The sequence below is a fragment of the Sus scrofa genome, chromosome 12 (genome assembly GCF_000003025.6).
Source record: "Sus scrofa isolate TJ Tabasco breed Duroc chromosome 12, Sscrofa11.1, whole genome shotgun sequence".
Classification (NCBI taxonomy): Eukaryota; Metazoa; Chordata; class Mammalia; order Artiodactyla; family Suidae; genus Sus; species Sus scrofa.
The window spans coordinates 25291266-25306475 of NC_010454.4; the positions used below are offsets into that span (position 1 = coordinate 25291266).

The 15210-nt window shown below is 49.9% G+C and overlaps 1 protein-coding gene across 10 annotated transcripts in view; it reads left to right on the top strand.

Annotated features, from left to right (window-relative positions):
* Positions 1-11758, top strand: part of LOC110255214 (beta-1,4 N-acetylgalactosaminyltransferase 2-like) — a 32862-nt gene extending 21104 nt beyond the window's left edge. For 4 of the 10 annotated variants that reach the window (XM_021067114.1, XM_005668854.2, XM_005668856.2 and 1 more), the window contains 4 exons: positions 1839-2026; positions 2751-2891; positions 8508-8727; positions 9515-10673. In XM_021067114.1, coding sequence (XP_020922773.1) covers positions 1839-2026; positions 2751-2891; positions 8508-8727; positions 9515-9720 — 755 coding nt within the window. In that variant the 3' untranslated portion in view covers positions 9721-10673. Of the gene's footprint in view, positions 1-1838; positions 2027-2750; positions 2892-8507; positions 8728-9514; positions 10674-11321 lie in introns of those variants that run through there. The other 6 variants (XM_021067119.1, XM_021067120.1, XM_021067115.1 and 3 more) reach the window with 5 other exon arrangements.

Sequence of the window (15210 nt, forward strand, 5' to 3'; positions counted from 1 at the left end):
GCCACGGGAGCAGCCCTAGAAAAGGCAAAAAGACAAAAAAAAGAAAAGAAAAGAAAAGAAACCCAGGAATAGACATCTTGGAATTTTACCGTGTGATCAAGGTAGTTTTTCAAATTAAAAGGGAAAAAGATGGATTGTTCAAGAGATCGTGTGAGATAACTGTGTAGCTGTATGAAAATAACAAGCTGAATCCATCTCATAGCTCACACCAAGTACATTCTAGGTAGAGCAAATATCTAATTTTTTTAAGTACTAGGAATCAGCCTGGAGTTTAAAAATAACTGTGTAAAGTATGACTTTTCTAAATAAGACACAAAACCTAGGAAAAAGACTAAAAGGAAAAAGACGAAAAACATAAATTATATAACAATTTTTAATGTTTTTAATGACGGAAGCCTACCATATGCAAAGTCAAATGACAAAAGACAAATTGGGGAAAAATAACCACACACGCGAAAGTCAAAGGTCTAATTTTACTTCAGAGGACTTATGAATCAGTAAGAAAAGAACATGAATAAGAACCACAAGGAGTTCCCGTCGTGGCTTAGTGGTTAACGAACCCTACCAGTGTCCATGAGGTTTCAGGTTCGATTCCTGGCTTTGCTCAGTGGGTTGAGGATCCGGCGTTGCTATGAGCTGTGGTGTAGGCTGCAGACTCGACTCAGATCTGGCATTGCTGCGGCTGTGGCTGTGGCTGTGGCCAGCAGCTGTAGCTACAATGCGACCCCTAGCCTGGGAACCTCCATATGCCGTGGGTGCGGCCCTAAAAAAAGCAAAAAAAAAAAAAAAAAAAAAAAAAAGAAAAACCAGGCCAGGCACGTCTCTCTGTAGGATTGCAGCTGTGACAGGGCAGGTCTCAGGTCTTTAAATCTTTTCCCCTCTTCCTGGGCCTCACGACTGGTCATATTGAATCCCTTGATGGGCGAATCTCTATGCGTCTCAATTCCCAGTAACAGCATGAAAGCCGGTTGCAAACCAAGTGCAGATAGGCAGGCATAACTTGAAGCATCCCACTCGACAGAAGGAAACAGCAGACTGGAGCCAACAGAACCAGAAGAGAGGAGTTCCCGTTGTGGCTCAGTGGGTGAAGAACCTGACATGGTGTCTGTGAGGATGCAGGTTCAACCCCTGGCCTCACTTAGTGGGTTCAGTATCTGCATAGCTGCCAGCTGTGATGTGGGTCAAAGATGCGGCTCAGATCTGATGTGGCTGAGGTATAGGCCTGCAGCTGCGGCTCTGATTCAACTGGGAGCCTGGGAGCCTGGGAACCTACATATGCTGCAGGTGCAGCTACTAAGAAAAGAACAAACAAACAAGCAAAAAACAAAAAAAAAAACCAAAAAAAGGGAGACACTCTAGAAGACAGAAACCATTTAAACAAATTGGGAGTTCGCGTTGTGGCTCAGTGGGTTGAGAATCTGACTCATGGAGTTCCCACCATGGCTCAGCGGAAACGAATCTAACTAGCATCCATGAGGATACAGGTTTGATCCCTGGCCTCGCTCAGTGGGTTAGGGATCCGGCGTTGCCGTGAGCTGTGGTGTAGATGAGGCTCGGATCCTGTGTTGCTGTGGCTGTGGTGTAGGCCGGCAGCTGTAGCTCTGAGCTGACCCCTAGCCTGGGAACCTCCATATGCTGCAGGTGTGGCCCTAAAAAGACAAAAAGACAAAATAATAATAATAAAATGTATTTTCTGATCCAACTAACATCAACTGTGAACAAGAGGCATGAGGTCCACAAACACTCGAGACATCGCCGTGTAAAGAAACCTCCAGAGCAATGCACGTCAGTGAGGATTCTTGAAGACAGAGCTCTGACACCTACCCTTTCTTGCCCAGAGAGGAAGCTCCGAGACCTGGTGACCATTGCCACCAAAACCTTCCTCCGTCCCCACAAGCTCATGACCATGCTCCGGAGTGTTCGTGAGTACTACCCAGACCTGACGGTGATCGTGGCCGATGACAGCAAGGAGCCCCTGAAAATCACTGACAGCCACGTGGAGTATTACGCCATGCCATTTGGGAAGGTATATTCCTCCCAGAGGGGGAGACACGGGCACCCTGGGACCAGAGGGCCCCAGGGTCAAGTGGTACCCTGGTTGGGGCTGCTTCGGGGTTGGGGGGGACCCTCTCACGGCAGCAGGATCCTTGGGGGGCGGAGGGTGGGGACTCCTCTGAGTCCCCTGGCTGCCTCCAAATTCCCGGAGAAATCAGGTCACTCTCCCTTTCCTGCAGTGACGGGGTGGGTAATCCGTCTTTCCTCACGCTTGGTGTGGAAATTGATGGAGGTCCTTGTAAGCGACTGGCGGTGTCTGACGCTCTAAGGTTTCCTGATACGCAGGTCCCACAGCAGAGAAACCTCTCTCATGATTTCACCCTTGCTGGGGCGTCTCTCTCCGCGCCCCACACCTTCCCTCGAGCACACCGGGAGGAAGTGGATGTTACCCCTTCCAGAGAGCCCCACCCTCCAGCATCTTCCAGGCAACACAGGGCGAAAGGGCCACAAAGACTGTCAGGTGTAAAGGGACTTGCATCCATCCCTCAAGCCACACGGCCAAGGAAGGACTTTCTCGTCTCCAGAGAGTCCCTCTCCTTCTTCCAGGGTCTCTGAGACATGGACTCCCTTTAGCCCAGAGGTTTTCAGCCACTGTCTGGGGGGCAGCCTGACCCTTGGGAGCTGAGAAAGCCCCCAGGTGATGCTAGGAGGCAGCGGGGCGGGCAACCACGGGTCTAACCTCCCTGCCCTCGCAGGGCTGGTTTGCTGGCAGGAACCTGGCCATATCTCAGGTCACCACCAAATATGTGCTCTGGGTGGACGATGACTTCATCTTCAACAGCAAGACCAGGATCGAGGCGCTGGTGGACGTCCTAGAGAAAACGGAACTGGACGTGGTAAGTGAGCTGAGCGCTGCCAGTTCTACCCCATTGCCATCTGCCGAGCCAGAGGGGGAGGGGGAGGAGAGGGCAGAGAGGAAAGGACAGGAGGAAAGAGGAGAGGAAAAGGGACCGGGGCGGGGGGGGGGTGGGGGTGGAGGAAGAGGGAGGGGGGAGGGGAAGGGCCGTGCAGGAGGTGATGCAGAGCAGCTCTGGGGTTGAGACTCTCGCACGGAAATGAGACCCTCGGATTCTGCTTCTGCCTCCATTCTTACTTTTCTTTGAACAAATCACACCAACCCCACTCCCCAGACTCACCGTTGTTCTGTCCTTAAAGTGTGTTGTGGAGTTCCCGTCGTGGCTCAGTGGTTAACGAATCCGAGTAGGAACCATGAGGTTGCGGGTTCGATCCCTGGCCTTGCTCAGTGGGTTCAGGATCCGGCATTGCCGTGAGCTGTGGTGTAGTTTGCAGATGCGGCTCGAATTGGCCGTTGTTGTGGCTCTGGCATAGGCCAGCGGCTATAGCTCTGATTGAACCCCTAGCCTGGGAACCTGCATATTCTGAGGAAGCAGCTCAAGAAATGGCAAAAAAAAAAAGTGTGTTTAGGCACTTTTTTCAATCTTTTTTTTTTTTTTTTTAATCTTCTGTCTTTTTAGGGCCACACCTGCCCCATCTGGAGGTTCCCAGGCTAGAGGTCCAGTTGGAACTGTAACTGCTGGCCTACACCACACTTTACAGCAATGCCGGCCAGATCCTTAACCCACTGAGTGAGGCCAGGGATCAAACCTGCAACCTCATGGTTACTAGTTGGGTTTCTTAATCACTGAGCCACAATGGGAACTCCCAGTCATTTTTTTTAATTGAATTTTTTTTTTTTGCTTGGCCACACCTGCGTCATGCAGAAGTTCCCAGGCCAGGGATCCAGCCTGATCCCGCCTGTGCCACAGCAGTGAGAATGTTGGATCCTTAACCTCTAGGCCACCAGGTGGCCTAGGTTTTATTTTATTTTTATAAAATTTATAAAACCCTAATTTGTATTTTCTATTGGAGTAGAGTTGATTTACCATGGTGTATCAGTTTCAAGTGTACAGCAAAGTGATTCAGCTATACCCATTCTTTTACAGATTCTTTCCCCCACGTAGGATATTACAGAATAATTGCGTGTACTTCCCTTTGCCATACAGTAGGTCCTTGTCAGTTATCTTTTTTTTTTTTTTTTTTTTTTTTGTGGTCTTTTTGGGGCTGCATCCGAGGCATATGGAGGTTCCCAGGTTAGGGGTCAAATCGGAGCTGTAGCTGCTGGCCTACACCACAGCCACAGCAACATCAGACCTGAGCTGCATCTGTGACCTACACCACAGGTCACAGCAACACCGGATCCTTAACCCACTGAGCAAAGCCAGGGATTGAACCTGCATCCTCATGGATCACAGTTGGGTTCATAACCCACTGAGCCACAATGGGAACTCCTATCTATTTTATATATGGTAGTATGTATATATTAATCCCAATTTCCTAATTTATCCCTCCCCCCCTCCCCACGCCAGCCACCTTTCCCCTTTGGTAGCCATAAGTTTGTTTTCTAAATCTATGAGTCTCTTTCTCTTTGGTAAATAAGTTCATTTGTATCTCTTTTGAATCCACATATGTGGGATATCATATGATATCTGTCTTTCTCTGAATTCATTTAGTATGATAATCTCTAGGTCCACCTGTGTTGCTGCAAATGGCATTATTGCACTCTTTTCATGAGTGAGTAATATTCCATTGTGTGTGTGTGTGTGTGTGTGTGTGTGTGTGTGTGTGTGTACACCACTCATCTGTTGATGGACATTTAGGTTGTTTCCACGTCTTGGCTATTGTGAATAGTGCTGCCGTGAACGTTGGGGTGCGTGTATCTTTTGAAAGCTGTGGTTTTCTTTGTATGCATCACTTCCAACTTCCTCTCTGGACTGGTGAGAGTTGGAGAGGAATGTGAGTGCTGCTCTGGTTTTGTCACACACCATCACAAAAATGAAAATGGCACAAAGCTATAAAAGCACACGTGGCCTTAATGACAATAAAAAATTAACACAGGAGTTCCCGTCGTGGCTTAGCAGTAATGAACCCGACTAGTGTCCATGAGGATGTGGGCTCAATCCGTGGCCTTGCTCAGTGGGTTAAGGGTCTGGTGTTGCATAAGCTGTGGTGTGTGTCCCAGACGTGGCTCAGATCTGGCATTTCTGTGGCTGTGGCAGTGACTGTGGCGTAGACTGGCAGCTGCAGCTCCAATTGGACTGCTAACCTGGGAACTTTCATATGCTGCAGGTGCAGCCCTAAAAAGACAAAACAAAACAGAACAAAAAACCCCACAAATATCAAAAGTTAATTTACACATGGAAAAGGGGGAAAAAAGGTGATGAATAGTTAATAATACTGCATTGCGTTCTTGAAATTTGTGAAGATACCCATACTGTGTAGAGGTGATGAATTCATTAATTAGCTTGCGTGTGGTGATCTTTTCACAGTGTCTACATATATCAAAACATCAAGCTGCAGGGAGTTCCCTGGTGGTGTAGTAGTTAGGATTTGGTGCTTTCCCCACTGTGGCCCAGGTTCAGTCCCTGGTCTGGGAATTGAGATCCTGCATTAAGCCACTACATGCCACAGACCAAAAAAAAAAAAAAAAAAAAAAAAAAAAAAAAATCAAGCTGTACACCTTCAATACATACAGTTGTTTTTTTTTTTTTGTTGTTGTTGTTTTGACTTTTTGTCTTTTTGCCATTTTCCTGAGCCGCTCCCGCAGCATATGGAGGTTCCCAAGCTAGGGATCCAATCGGAGCTGCAGCCACCGGCCTACGCCAGAGCCACAGCAACGCGGGATCCGAGCCACGTCTGCGACCACACCACAGCTCACAGCAATGCTGGATCCTTAACCCACTGAGCAAGGCCAGGGATCAAATCTGAAACCTCATGGTTCCTAGTCGGATTCGTTAACCACTGAGACACGACAGGAACTCCTTCATACAGTTTTAATATGTCAAAGGTATCTCAATAAAGCTGTTTGGAAAAAGAAAGATGGGAGTTCCCTGGTGGCTCATAGGGTTAAGGATCCAGCATTGTCACTGCTGTGGTGCTGGTTCTATCCCGGCCTGGAAAGAAAGTGGATAAGTAGCACCGTGACCACAAAACATCTGGATTGACGAAGATGTCTCTTTGCTACTCTTCCAGAGACCCAGTCACAATAGCATAAATGACAAAAAAAAGTGCAGTTCCTACCCGTGTAAGAATGCAAGCTGGGGAGTTCCTGTCATGGCGCAGTGGTTAACGAATCCGACTAGGAACCATGAGGTTGCGGGTTCGGTCCCTGCCCTTGCTCAGTGGGTTAACGATCCGGCGTTGCTGTGGGCTGTGGTGTGGGTCGCAGACGCGGCTCGGATCCTGCGTTGCTGTGGCTGTGGCATAGGCCAGCGGCTACAGCTCCGATTCGACCCCTAGCCTGGGAACCTCCATATGCTGCGGGAGCAGCCCAAGAAATAGCAAAAAGACAAAAAAAAAAAAAAAAAAAGAATGCAAGCTGGCCCTATCGTCTCTTTCCAGGGTCATCCTGGTCCAGCTTCCTTCCCTGTTGTTCATCCATCTTTGTGGCCCTCAGCTGCACGGTCTGAAGAAAGGGGGAGGGAGGGAGTGGAAGACAACAGTTTTCTTTTAAGAATGTGGTCTTGGGAGTTCCCTTCGTGGCGCAGCAGAAATGAATCTGACTAATATCCATGAGGATGTGGGTTCAATCCCTGGCCTTGTTCAGTGGGTCAGGGATCCAGCATTGCCGTGAGCTATGGTATAGGTCACAGACGAGGCTTGGATCTGGCGTTGCTGTGGCTGTGGTGTAGGCCAACAGCTGTGGGTCCAATTTGACTTCTAGCCTGGAAACTAACCACTAACCCCCTATGCTGTGGGTTCAACCTTAAGAAGCCAAAAAAAAAAGGAAAAGATGAGAAGAATGTGGTCTTTTTAAAAATTGGAGACATCTGTTCTAAATCACATCCTTTCAGGGAGTTCCCACTGTGACACAGTGGGTTAAGAACCCGACTGCAGCATTTCGGGTTGCTGCAGAGGTGCTGGTTCAGTCCAGCGGGTTAAAGGATTTGGCATTGCTGCAGCTGCAGCTGGGATTCAAGCCATATGCTGTGGGCCATTTCTCCCTGCCTTCCTTCCTTCCTCCCTCCCTCTCTCTCCTCTTTCTCTCCCTCCCTCTTTCCCTTCCTTCCTCCCTTCTTTGTAGGGCTGTACCTGGGGCACATGGAAGTTCCCAACCTAGGGGTCCCGTTGGAACTGCAGCTGCCCATCTATGCCACAGCCATAGCAACATGGGACCTAGGAGATTTTGTGACCTACACCACAGCTTACAGCAATGCCAGATCCTTAACCCACTCAAGGAGGCCTGGGAGTGGACCCACGTCCACATGGATACTGGTCAGGTTCATTACTGCTGAGCCACATTGGGAACTCCAGAGGAGTGGGGAAATTTCATCTTTTGTAGGATCGTTGTCGCTTAATTTAGTCCACTTAAATCTCAGAGGGTTTGGAGTTTGTGGAGTTCCCACTGCGGCATAGGGGGTTAAGGATCCAGTTTGTCTCTGTGGAGGTGCCCATTCAATCCCCAGTCCTGTGCCGTGGGTTAAATTAAGTATCCAGCGTTGCTGCGTGGGGGTGGGGTGGGTTGCAGCTCTGGCTTGGATTCAATCCCTGGCTTGGAACTTCCATATGCTGCAGGAGCAGCTGCAAAAGGAAAACAAACAAACAAACCAAAAACACCTCAGGGGGCTCATTTCCTAAGAGGAGTAAGGAAAGAAGAGGCGAGGGGGTAGGGGGCAACTGGCAGACTCTGCTCTGCCTCCCTAGGTGATTATGATGGTTCAGGAATAGATGTACTTGCTTGTACTGCTTTGCTTGGGCTCACACATAGCTGCGCGCTCCCACGAGTGTGTGGTGTGCGGACAGACCGCGCAGAGAAGTGAGCCAGGGGCAGAGAATGGGAGGGAGACAACTTGAGACAAAGGCTTGCTCAGGAAGTCCACGTAGGGACGGCTGCACGCTGGCTGCCTCTCACCTGCACCCAAACGCGATCCCCCATCCTCGATCCTCCTGGATCCTTGTAGCAGAAGGGAGGGGAGGGAGTGGCCCTCTGGAAAGAGTGAGCTTGCTGGAGGGTAAGTGCAGCAGAGACTTTGCTGCCCTTTGGACTTGGCGGGCGGAAGTGTAACATGAAGGGTAGATAAGACAGGGAGTACAATTCTTTTTCTATTTTATTTTGTTATTATTATTACTTTTTTTTTTTTCGGTCTTTTCGCCATTTCGTAGGCCACTCACACAGCATATGGCTGTTCCCAGGCTAGGGGTCCAATTGGAGCTGTAGCCGCCAGCCTATGCCACAGCTCACAGCAACGCCGGATCCTTCACCCACTGAGGGAGGCCAGGGATCGAACCCGAAACCACATGGTTCCTAGTCAGATTCGTTAACCACTGAGCCACAACGGGAACTCCAGGGAGTGCAATTCTTGTCGTGACTGAGGTTCAGTCCAGTAAGGCTTCCTGGCAGAGGCTACATGGATATGGAGTCTGTTCTCTAACAGATTTCTCCTCCAACTGGCTAGGTAGGTGGCAGGGTGATTGAAAACACATTCCAGTTCAAGCTGTTGCTGGAGCAGGGGAAGAATGGCGACTGTCTCCACCGGCAGTCAGGATTTTTCCGGCCCGTGGATGGCTTCCCCGGTTGCGTGGTGACCAGTGGCGTTGTCAACTTCTTCCTGGCTCACACAGAGCGACTCCAAAGAGTTGGCTTCGACCCCCGGCTGCAGCGAGTGGCGCACTCAGGTGGGGAGGCTGGAAGGGCAAGAAGCGAGCTGGGCTGTGCGCTGGCTTCAGAAGTCTCTTTCTGAGGGAGGGCGGGGCCCCACTGCTCAGGGAAGCGGCCCCTTCTCCCCAAACTAGGGAGCTCTTGGTCTCTCTTGCCTCCCTCCACCTTCGTGTCTCCCATAGGCTATTCCTGCTTCTCCGAGACACCCTTCTACCTCCTCTCCCTGCAGCTCTGCCCCTTCCCTCTTTCCTTGTCTTGCTGCTGCTCCTCCTTTTTTTTGCCTTTTTAGGGCTGCACCCATGGCATGTGGAGGTTCCCAGGCTAGGGGTTGAATTGGAGCTTTTGCTCCCGGCCTATGCCAGAGCCACAGCAACACGGGATCTGAGCTGCTTCTGTGACCTACACCACAGCTCAGGGCAGCGCCAGATCCTTAACCCACTGAACGAGGCCAGGGACCGAACCCACAACCTCATGGTTCCTAGTCGGATTCATTAACCACTACGCCATGACCGGAATTTCCTGCTCCTCCTTTTCCAGACATCCTTCTCTGTTTAGCTGCAGCTGGTGAGCAGCACCCCACCTCTTCCCCTCTCATTCCTCCCAGTCCTGGGGTCTACTAATCTGTGTCTCTCTGCTGATATCTGTCTGATCTTCCAACTCAGTGGCTTTGCCATGGGACTGAACCTCCCCAGAATAGAAGCTATTTCCCCCCGCCCCAGCCCTCCTCCCAGAGTCGCAGTATTGGCCCGGGTCTCTGGTTTGAAGCTCACGTTTCCTTCTCGCGCTCTCTCCCTCTCTTGGCAGAGTTCTTTATTGATGGGCTCGGGAGCCTGCTCGTGGGGTCCTGCCCACACGTGATCATAGGTCACCAGCCCCATTTACCAGTGATGGACCCAGAGCTGGCCGCCCTGGAGGGGAACTACAGCAGGTATCGGGCCAACACCAAAGCCCAGATCAAATTCAAGTTGGCTCTCCACTACTTCAAGAACCATCTTCAATGTGCCACCTAAGGTATCCGGGCATTGGAAAAGCGCTGGGCTGCCTGGTTGCAAGTATCTAAGACAGCAGATACGGTGGCTGGGATACCAATATTTGAACTCTTCATAAGATAAACACTGTAATGCCCAGGGAGCAGGGTAGGCAGGTGGGTCTTACTCCGTTACTGGAAGTACCAATAAAAGTTCAGGGTCATTAGAAATGGATCAGTCACTGAGGTGGGCAATGGAGACTTCATTCATAACGATTACGGCGGAGTTTCCATCATGGCTCAGAGGTAACAATCCAGACTGCTATCCATGAAGATGCGGGTGGGATCCCTGGCATGGCTCAGTAGGCTAGGGATCTGGCGTTGCTGTGGCTGTGGCACAGGCTGGCAGCTACAGCTCTGATGAGCCCCCTAGCCTGGGAACTTCCAGATGCTGAATGTGTGGCCCTAGAAAAAAAAAAAGACCAAAAAAGAATAAATAAAAATTACTGTGTTATGATGCCTTACTATGTGGGAAGCATTTGCACATATAGTATCTCCCATCATCTGATTGCATCTCACTGGGAAGAGTGTATCTTCAGTCAAAAAGATGGCTGCTGAGTCCTTGAAGGTTACTTGCTGGAAATTATATCACAGATCATCTCCAGCATCACTGTCCTCCACAAATTTTCCTTTGGTCCTACCTTGTGGACTCAAATAATGTGAAGAACCCAGGGTCCTTGCCTTGAGAAGGTGGCAGCCTCGTTCGGTTCAGTCCGCTAGTAGGATTGAGCAGCCAGGGTTGGGGGACCAGAGAAGAGAGAAGTCACAAGGGCCCCGGCAGGTGAGGAGAGCTCTGTGGAGTCAGCTCACCTGGAGCCCGGCACAGGAATGGGATGCAGGCAATTAGAGGGAGGCGATCACTGCGGTAAACCACGCCCTGCCAGAATAAAGGTTTCCCAGGCGTCAGACTCCCTACCATAAAGGCATATTCTCGGAGTTCCCATTGTGGTCCAGTGGATTAAGACCCCACACAGTCTCTGTGATGATTCGGGTTCCATCTCTGATCTCACTCAGTTGGTTAAAGATCCAGCGTTGCCATGAGCTGTGGAGTAGGTCACAGATACAGCTTGGATCCAGTGTTGTTGTGGCTGTGGTGTAGACCAGCAGCTGCAGCTCCAGTTTGACCCCTGGCCAGGGCACTTCCATATGGTGTGGGTGCAGCCATTAAAAAGAAAAAAGAGGAGTTCCCGTCGTGGCTCAGTGGTTAACGAATCCGACTAGGAACCATGAGGTTGCGGGTTCGATCCCTGCCCTTGCTCAGTGGGTTAAGGATCCGGCATTGCTGTGAGCTGTGGTATAGGTCGCAGACGCGGCTCGGATCCTGTGTTGCTGAGGCTGTGGGGTAGGCCAGCAGCTACAGTTCCAATTGGACCCCTAGCCTGGGAACCTCCATATGCCGAGGGAGCAGCCCTAGAAATAGCAAAAAGACAAAAAACAAAAAGCAAAAGAGTTTCTTTTGGGCTGATTTGGAAGCAAAAGTCAAGGCACAAACAATAACCGTCACACAGCCCTCCCTTCAGCCGTGACTTTTCAGGCACAACCGAGCAGCCTGGACCAAAACCACTGACAAAACTATCCTTCCAGGACGGTGAATGAAGACCCTCGGATTCTTCCCGCTCAACTCCAAAAGCCAGGACAAGTTGGTGCAAATAATCGTTTGGGCCTCCAGGGGGAGCTCAAGTCCACTCTGTGGCCGCAACTTTATTCCCCCGCCCCCACTCTGCTCAGGAAGGAAAAGCGCTGTGACTTTCAGAAAGGAGGAATCCTATTGGCTACTGGACTAGGGGCCTTTTTCTTATGTACCTGGGGCCTGTTTCCTTCTGGATGCTCTCTTTCCCCAAGTCTTGGGAAGATCCCTGTTTTTGATTTTTGATGGACCAACAATATATACAAGCCACTACAAAAAGTGCATCTACTAGAATGCAGTTGTCTGCAAGGTACTGGAAATGTGACCCAAACTGTATCTCTCTCTCTTTCCTTTTTTTTTCTTTGGGTTTTAGGGCTGCACTCTCCGCATATGGAAGTTCCAGGCTATGGGTTCAACTGGAGCTGTAGTTGCTGGCCTACACCATAGCCATAGCAACATTGCATCTGAACCCACTGAGCAAGGCCAGGGATCAAACCAACAACCTCATGGTTCATAGTCGGATTTGTTAGCCACTGAGCCACGATGGGAACTCCACTCCCACTCCCTTCTCCGGCTTTATTTTTCTCCGCAGCACTTACTGCTCTCTCGCAGGCAGGGTTCCTTCTCTCCCTCCAGCATTTTCTCCCTCCCTTACTTCCATTGTCTGCCCCCTTTCCATAGAAGGTAAAAGCCATTTTCTGTACAGTTGTATCTCTGGTTTATGGTTTACTTCTCTGTGGCTGGGTAACAGATGACCCTCAAATTTTAGTAGCTTAAAACCAACCCGGAGTTCCAGTCGTGGCTCAGTGGTTAATGAATCTGACTAGGAACCATGGGGTTGTGGGTTCGATCCCTGGCCTTGCTCAGTGGGTTAAGGATCTGGCGTTGCCATGAGCTGTGGTATCAATCGAAGATGAGGCTCGGATCCCACATTGTTGTGGCTGTGGTGTAGGCTGGTGGCTACACCTCCGATTGGACCCCTAGCCTGGGAACCTCCATATGCTGTGGGAGCAGCCCTAGAAAAGGCAAAAAAAAAAAAAAAAAAGAAGAAAGAAGGAGAGAAAGAATGGTAGAATGAAAGCATAAAGGTAGGAATGATTTCAGCAGGAGTCAGTTTTCATGGGGAGCTAATAGCTGTGACCACTGCCATATCCCTGAAGGATCTGAACCCGACTCAGCTTCCCTCAACCCCCACCCTCTCCCCATGATGTCCTCTTATAATTCAGCTCCACCTCTGCCCAGCTCTGCGATCTTGGGCAAGCTCCTGTTATGGGGATTAAAAGAGATGGGGGGAGCTCCCATCGTGGCTCAGTGGTTAACGAATCCTCACAGCACCCATGAGGATGCGGGTTCCATCCCTGGCCTCGCTCAGTGCATTAAGGATCCAGCATTGCCTTGAGCTGTGGTGTAGGTCACAGACCTGGCTTGGATCTGGCGTGGCTGTGGCTCTGGTGTAGGGTGGCAGCTGCAGCTCCGATTCGACCCCTAGCCTGAGAACTTGCATATGCTTCGGGTTCGGCCCTAAAAAGACAAAAAAAAAAAAAAAAAAAAAAAAAAAAAGAAAGAAAAGAGAGAGATGAGGATGCGGGTGTGAGCATCATAGCTTTTGACCCACACAGCCCTCAATAAATGCAGCCACTGTGGGCAGGACGCTGGATTACCACAACCAGAGGGAAAAACCAAAGTATCTCCCTGGCGTCTGAAGCGGTTTTAGAGCTGCATGTGGCACGTGTGTACTTGTGTTTCTCAATGTTGACTCTGTGAGAAGTGGCTGAGAGGAGCTGTCCAGGGTCTCCGTACCCAGAATGGCTCACGCGGTCCAGACACCGGGTTTATCACTTGGGCCAGAGATGATCATGTGCTGGGGCTTTGGCACCCGAATAAGCAGGACAGACTGCTGAGCATGTGGGCTGCTGTCCACTTACACTGAGTAGCATGTGTTACACCTGTGGTGCTTAACCTTTTTGCAGGTGGGTAGGTGGTGTCTGGAAACTTTTTGAAAGTTTACACAAAAAATACACATTGGTATATAAACACAGGAAAAAATGTATATAATAAATTCAGGCTGCTCACAGATGAACCACAGATTTGAAATGCTAGCACTGGACTACGGCTTTCCTTTTCTACTTTGCTTTTTAGGGCCACACCCATAGCATGTGGAAGTTCCCAGTCTGGGTGTCAAATCGGCTACAGCAGCCAGTCTACACCACAGCTTATGGCAACGCCGGATGCTTAACCCACTGAGTGAAGCTAGGGATCGAACCTGCAACGTCATGGATCCTAGTAGGGACTGTTAACCGCTGAGCCACAAAGGGAACTCCGGTGGCTTTCTGGAAGGCAATGAGGAGCTTGTGTTTCCTGAACCAAGGAATGAGCGCATGCATGAATAAAACAGAAAAAAAGTGCCAACTGCCAAAAAAAGCCAAAATCTTGTAATCTTTGCTGTTTCCTCTGGTGAAGTTGCTTCAGGAAAACTGGAAGACTCCAGAAGGCCTGGGTTCAAGTTTTGCCTTATCCACCTTACTAACTGTATGACCTTGGACTTGTCACCTAACTTCTCCTAGCCTCATTTTCCTCATCAGGAAAATAATGTGAATGAGAGAGTGTTTTGTAAGCTCCAAAGCCTAGTAAAAACATGAGGGACTCTTGGTGTTCCCATAGTGGTGCAGCCGAAACAATCCGGCTATGGCCCATGACGTTGCCAGTTCGATCCCTGGCCTCGCTCAGTGGGTTAAGGTTCCAGCGTTGCCGTGAGCTGTGGTGTAGGTTGCAAGACACGGCTCGGATCCTGTGTTGCTGTGGCTGTGATGTAGGCCAGCAGCTGTAGCTCCGATTTGACCCCTAGCCTGGGAACCTCCCTATGCTTTGGGTGCAGACCTAAAAAGAAAAAAAGAAAAAACAACAACAAAAAAAAGACCCATGGGAGGGAGCTCTAGAGAAACCCAGGGGGAAATGCATCAGGCAGCAGGAACGGCAAGTGCAAAGGCCCTGAGGTGGGAGCATGTCTGGATCGTGGGACCCACCAGAGGTCACACTTTGCATGTTTTGCCACTAGATTGATTGTCCTCACCAGGCTTGGTTTTGGCCACCTCATCACACAGCCTCCGGGAGCAGAAGGGTGGTTATCGGACTCCCCCACTGCTCTCCCGTTCTCTCCCTAAAAGACCTGGGCCCTAGACCTGGGAGCTCTAAAAAGAAAAAAAAGAAAAACAATTGGAGAAGCTTTTGGTGAAGGGTACAGGCATACTCTGGAAGGGGCTTGGGTGGTGTCTACATATTCCGGAAGGGACTTTTTTTTTTACCTTTTTTTTTTTCTTTTTTGGCTGCACCCACAGCATGTAGAAGTCCCCAGGCCAGGAATCAAACCTGAGCCACAGCAGTGAGAATGCCGGATCCTTAACCCGCTGAGCCACAGGGGAACTCCCCATGCAGGGACCTGGGCAGAGGAGTCTGGGCATAGAAATGGGGCAGAGGCCCCCAGAGTCCAAGCTTTAGTTGATTGAAGTCAGAATTGATCAGTGTCATCACTCCTGTTCGGACCAGTCTAGGGTCTCAGAGTATAAGTCACCATCCGCCGTCTGGGTGGGGCCTTCGATCCTGCAGAACTCAAAGATTTCTATCAGATTGTTCCATGCTTCTCTTGAGGAGGAACCAGGACTCAGTTTTTTATAGATGATCTGTTGTTTCTTGACTGCTTTTCCTTTGTTCCTGTCCTTAAAATCATGAATGACTGAGACTATTTAAGGGCACACATTGTGGCCAGGCTTAGATCACAAAACGGCCTTGGCCAAAAAAGATTTCTATGGCAAGAGAGCCACGCCTGGCTGTCTTTCTCCAGGGACCGTC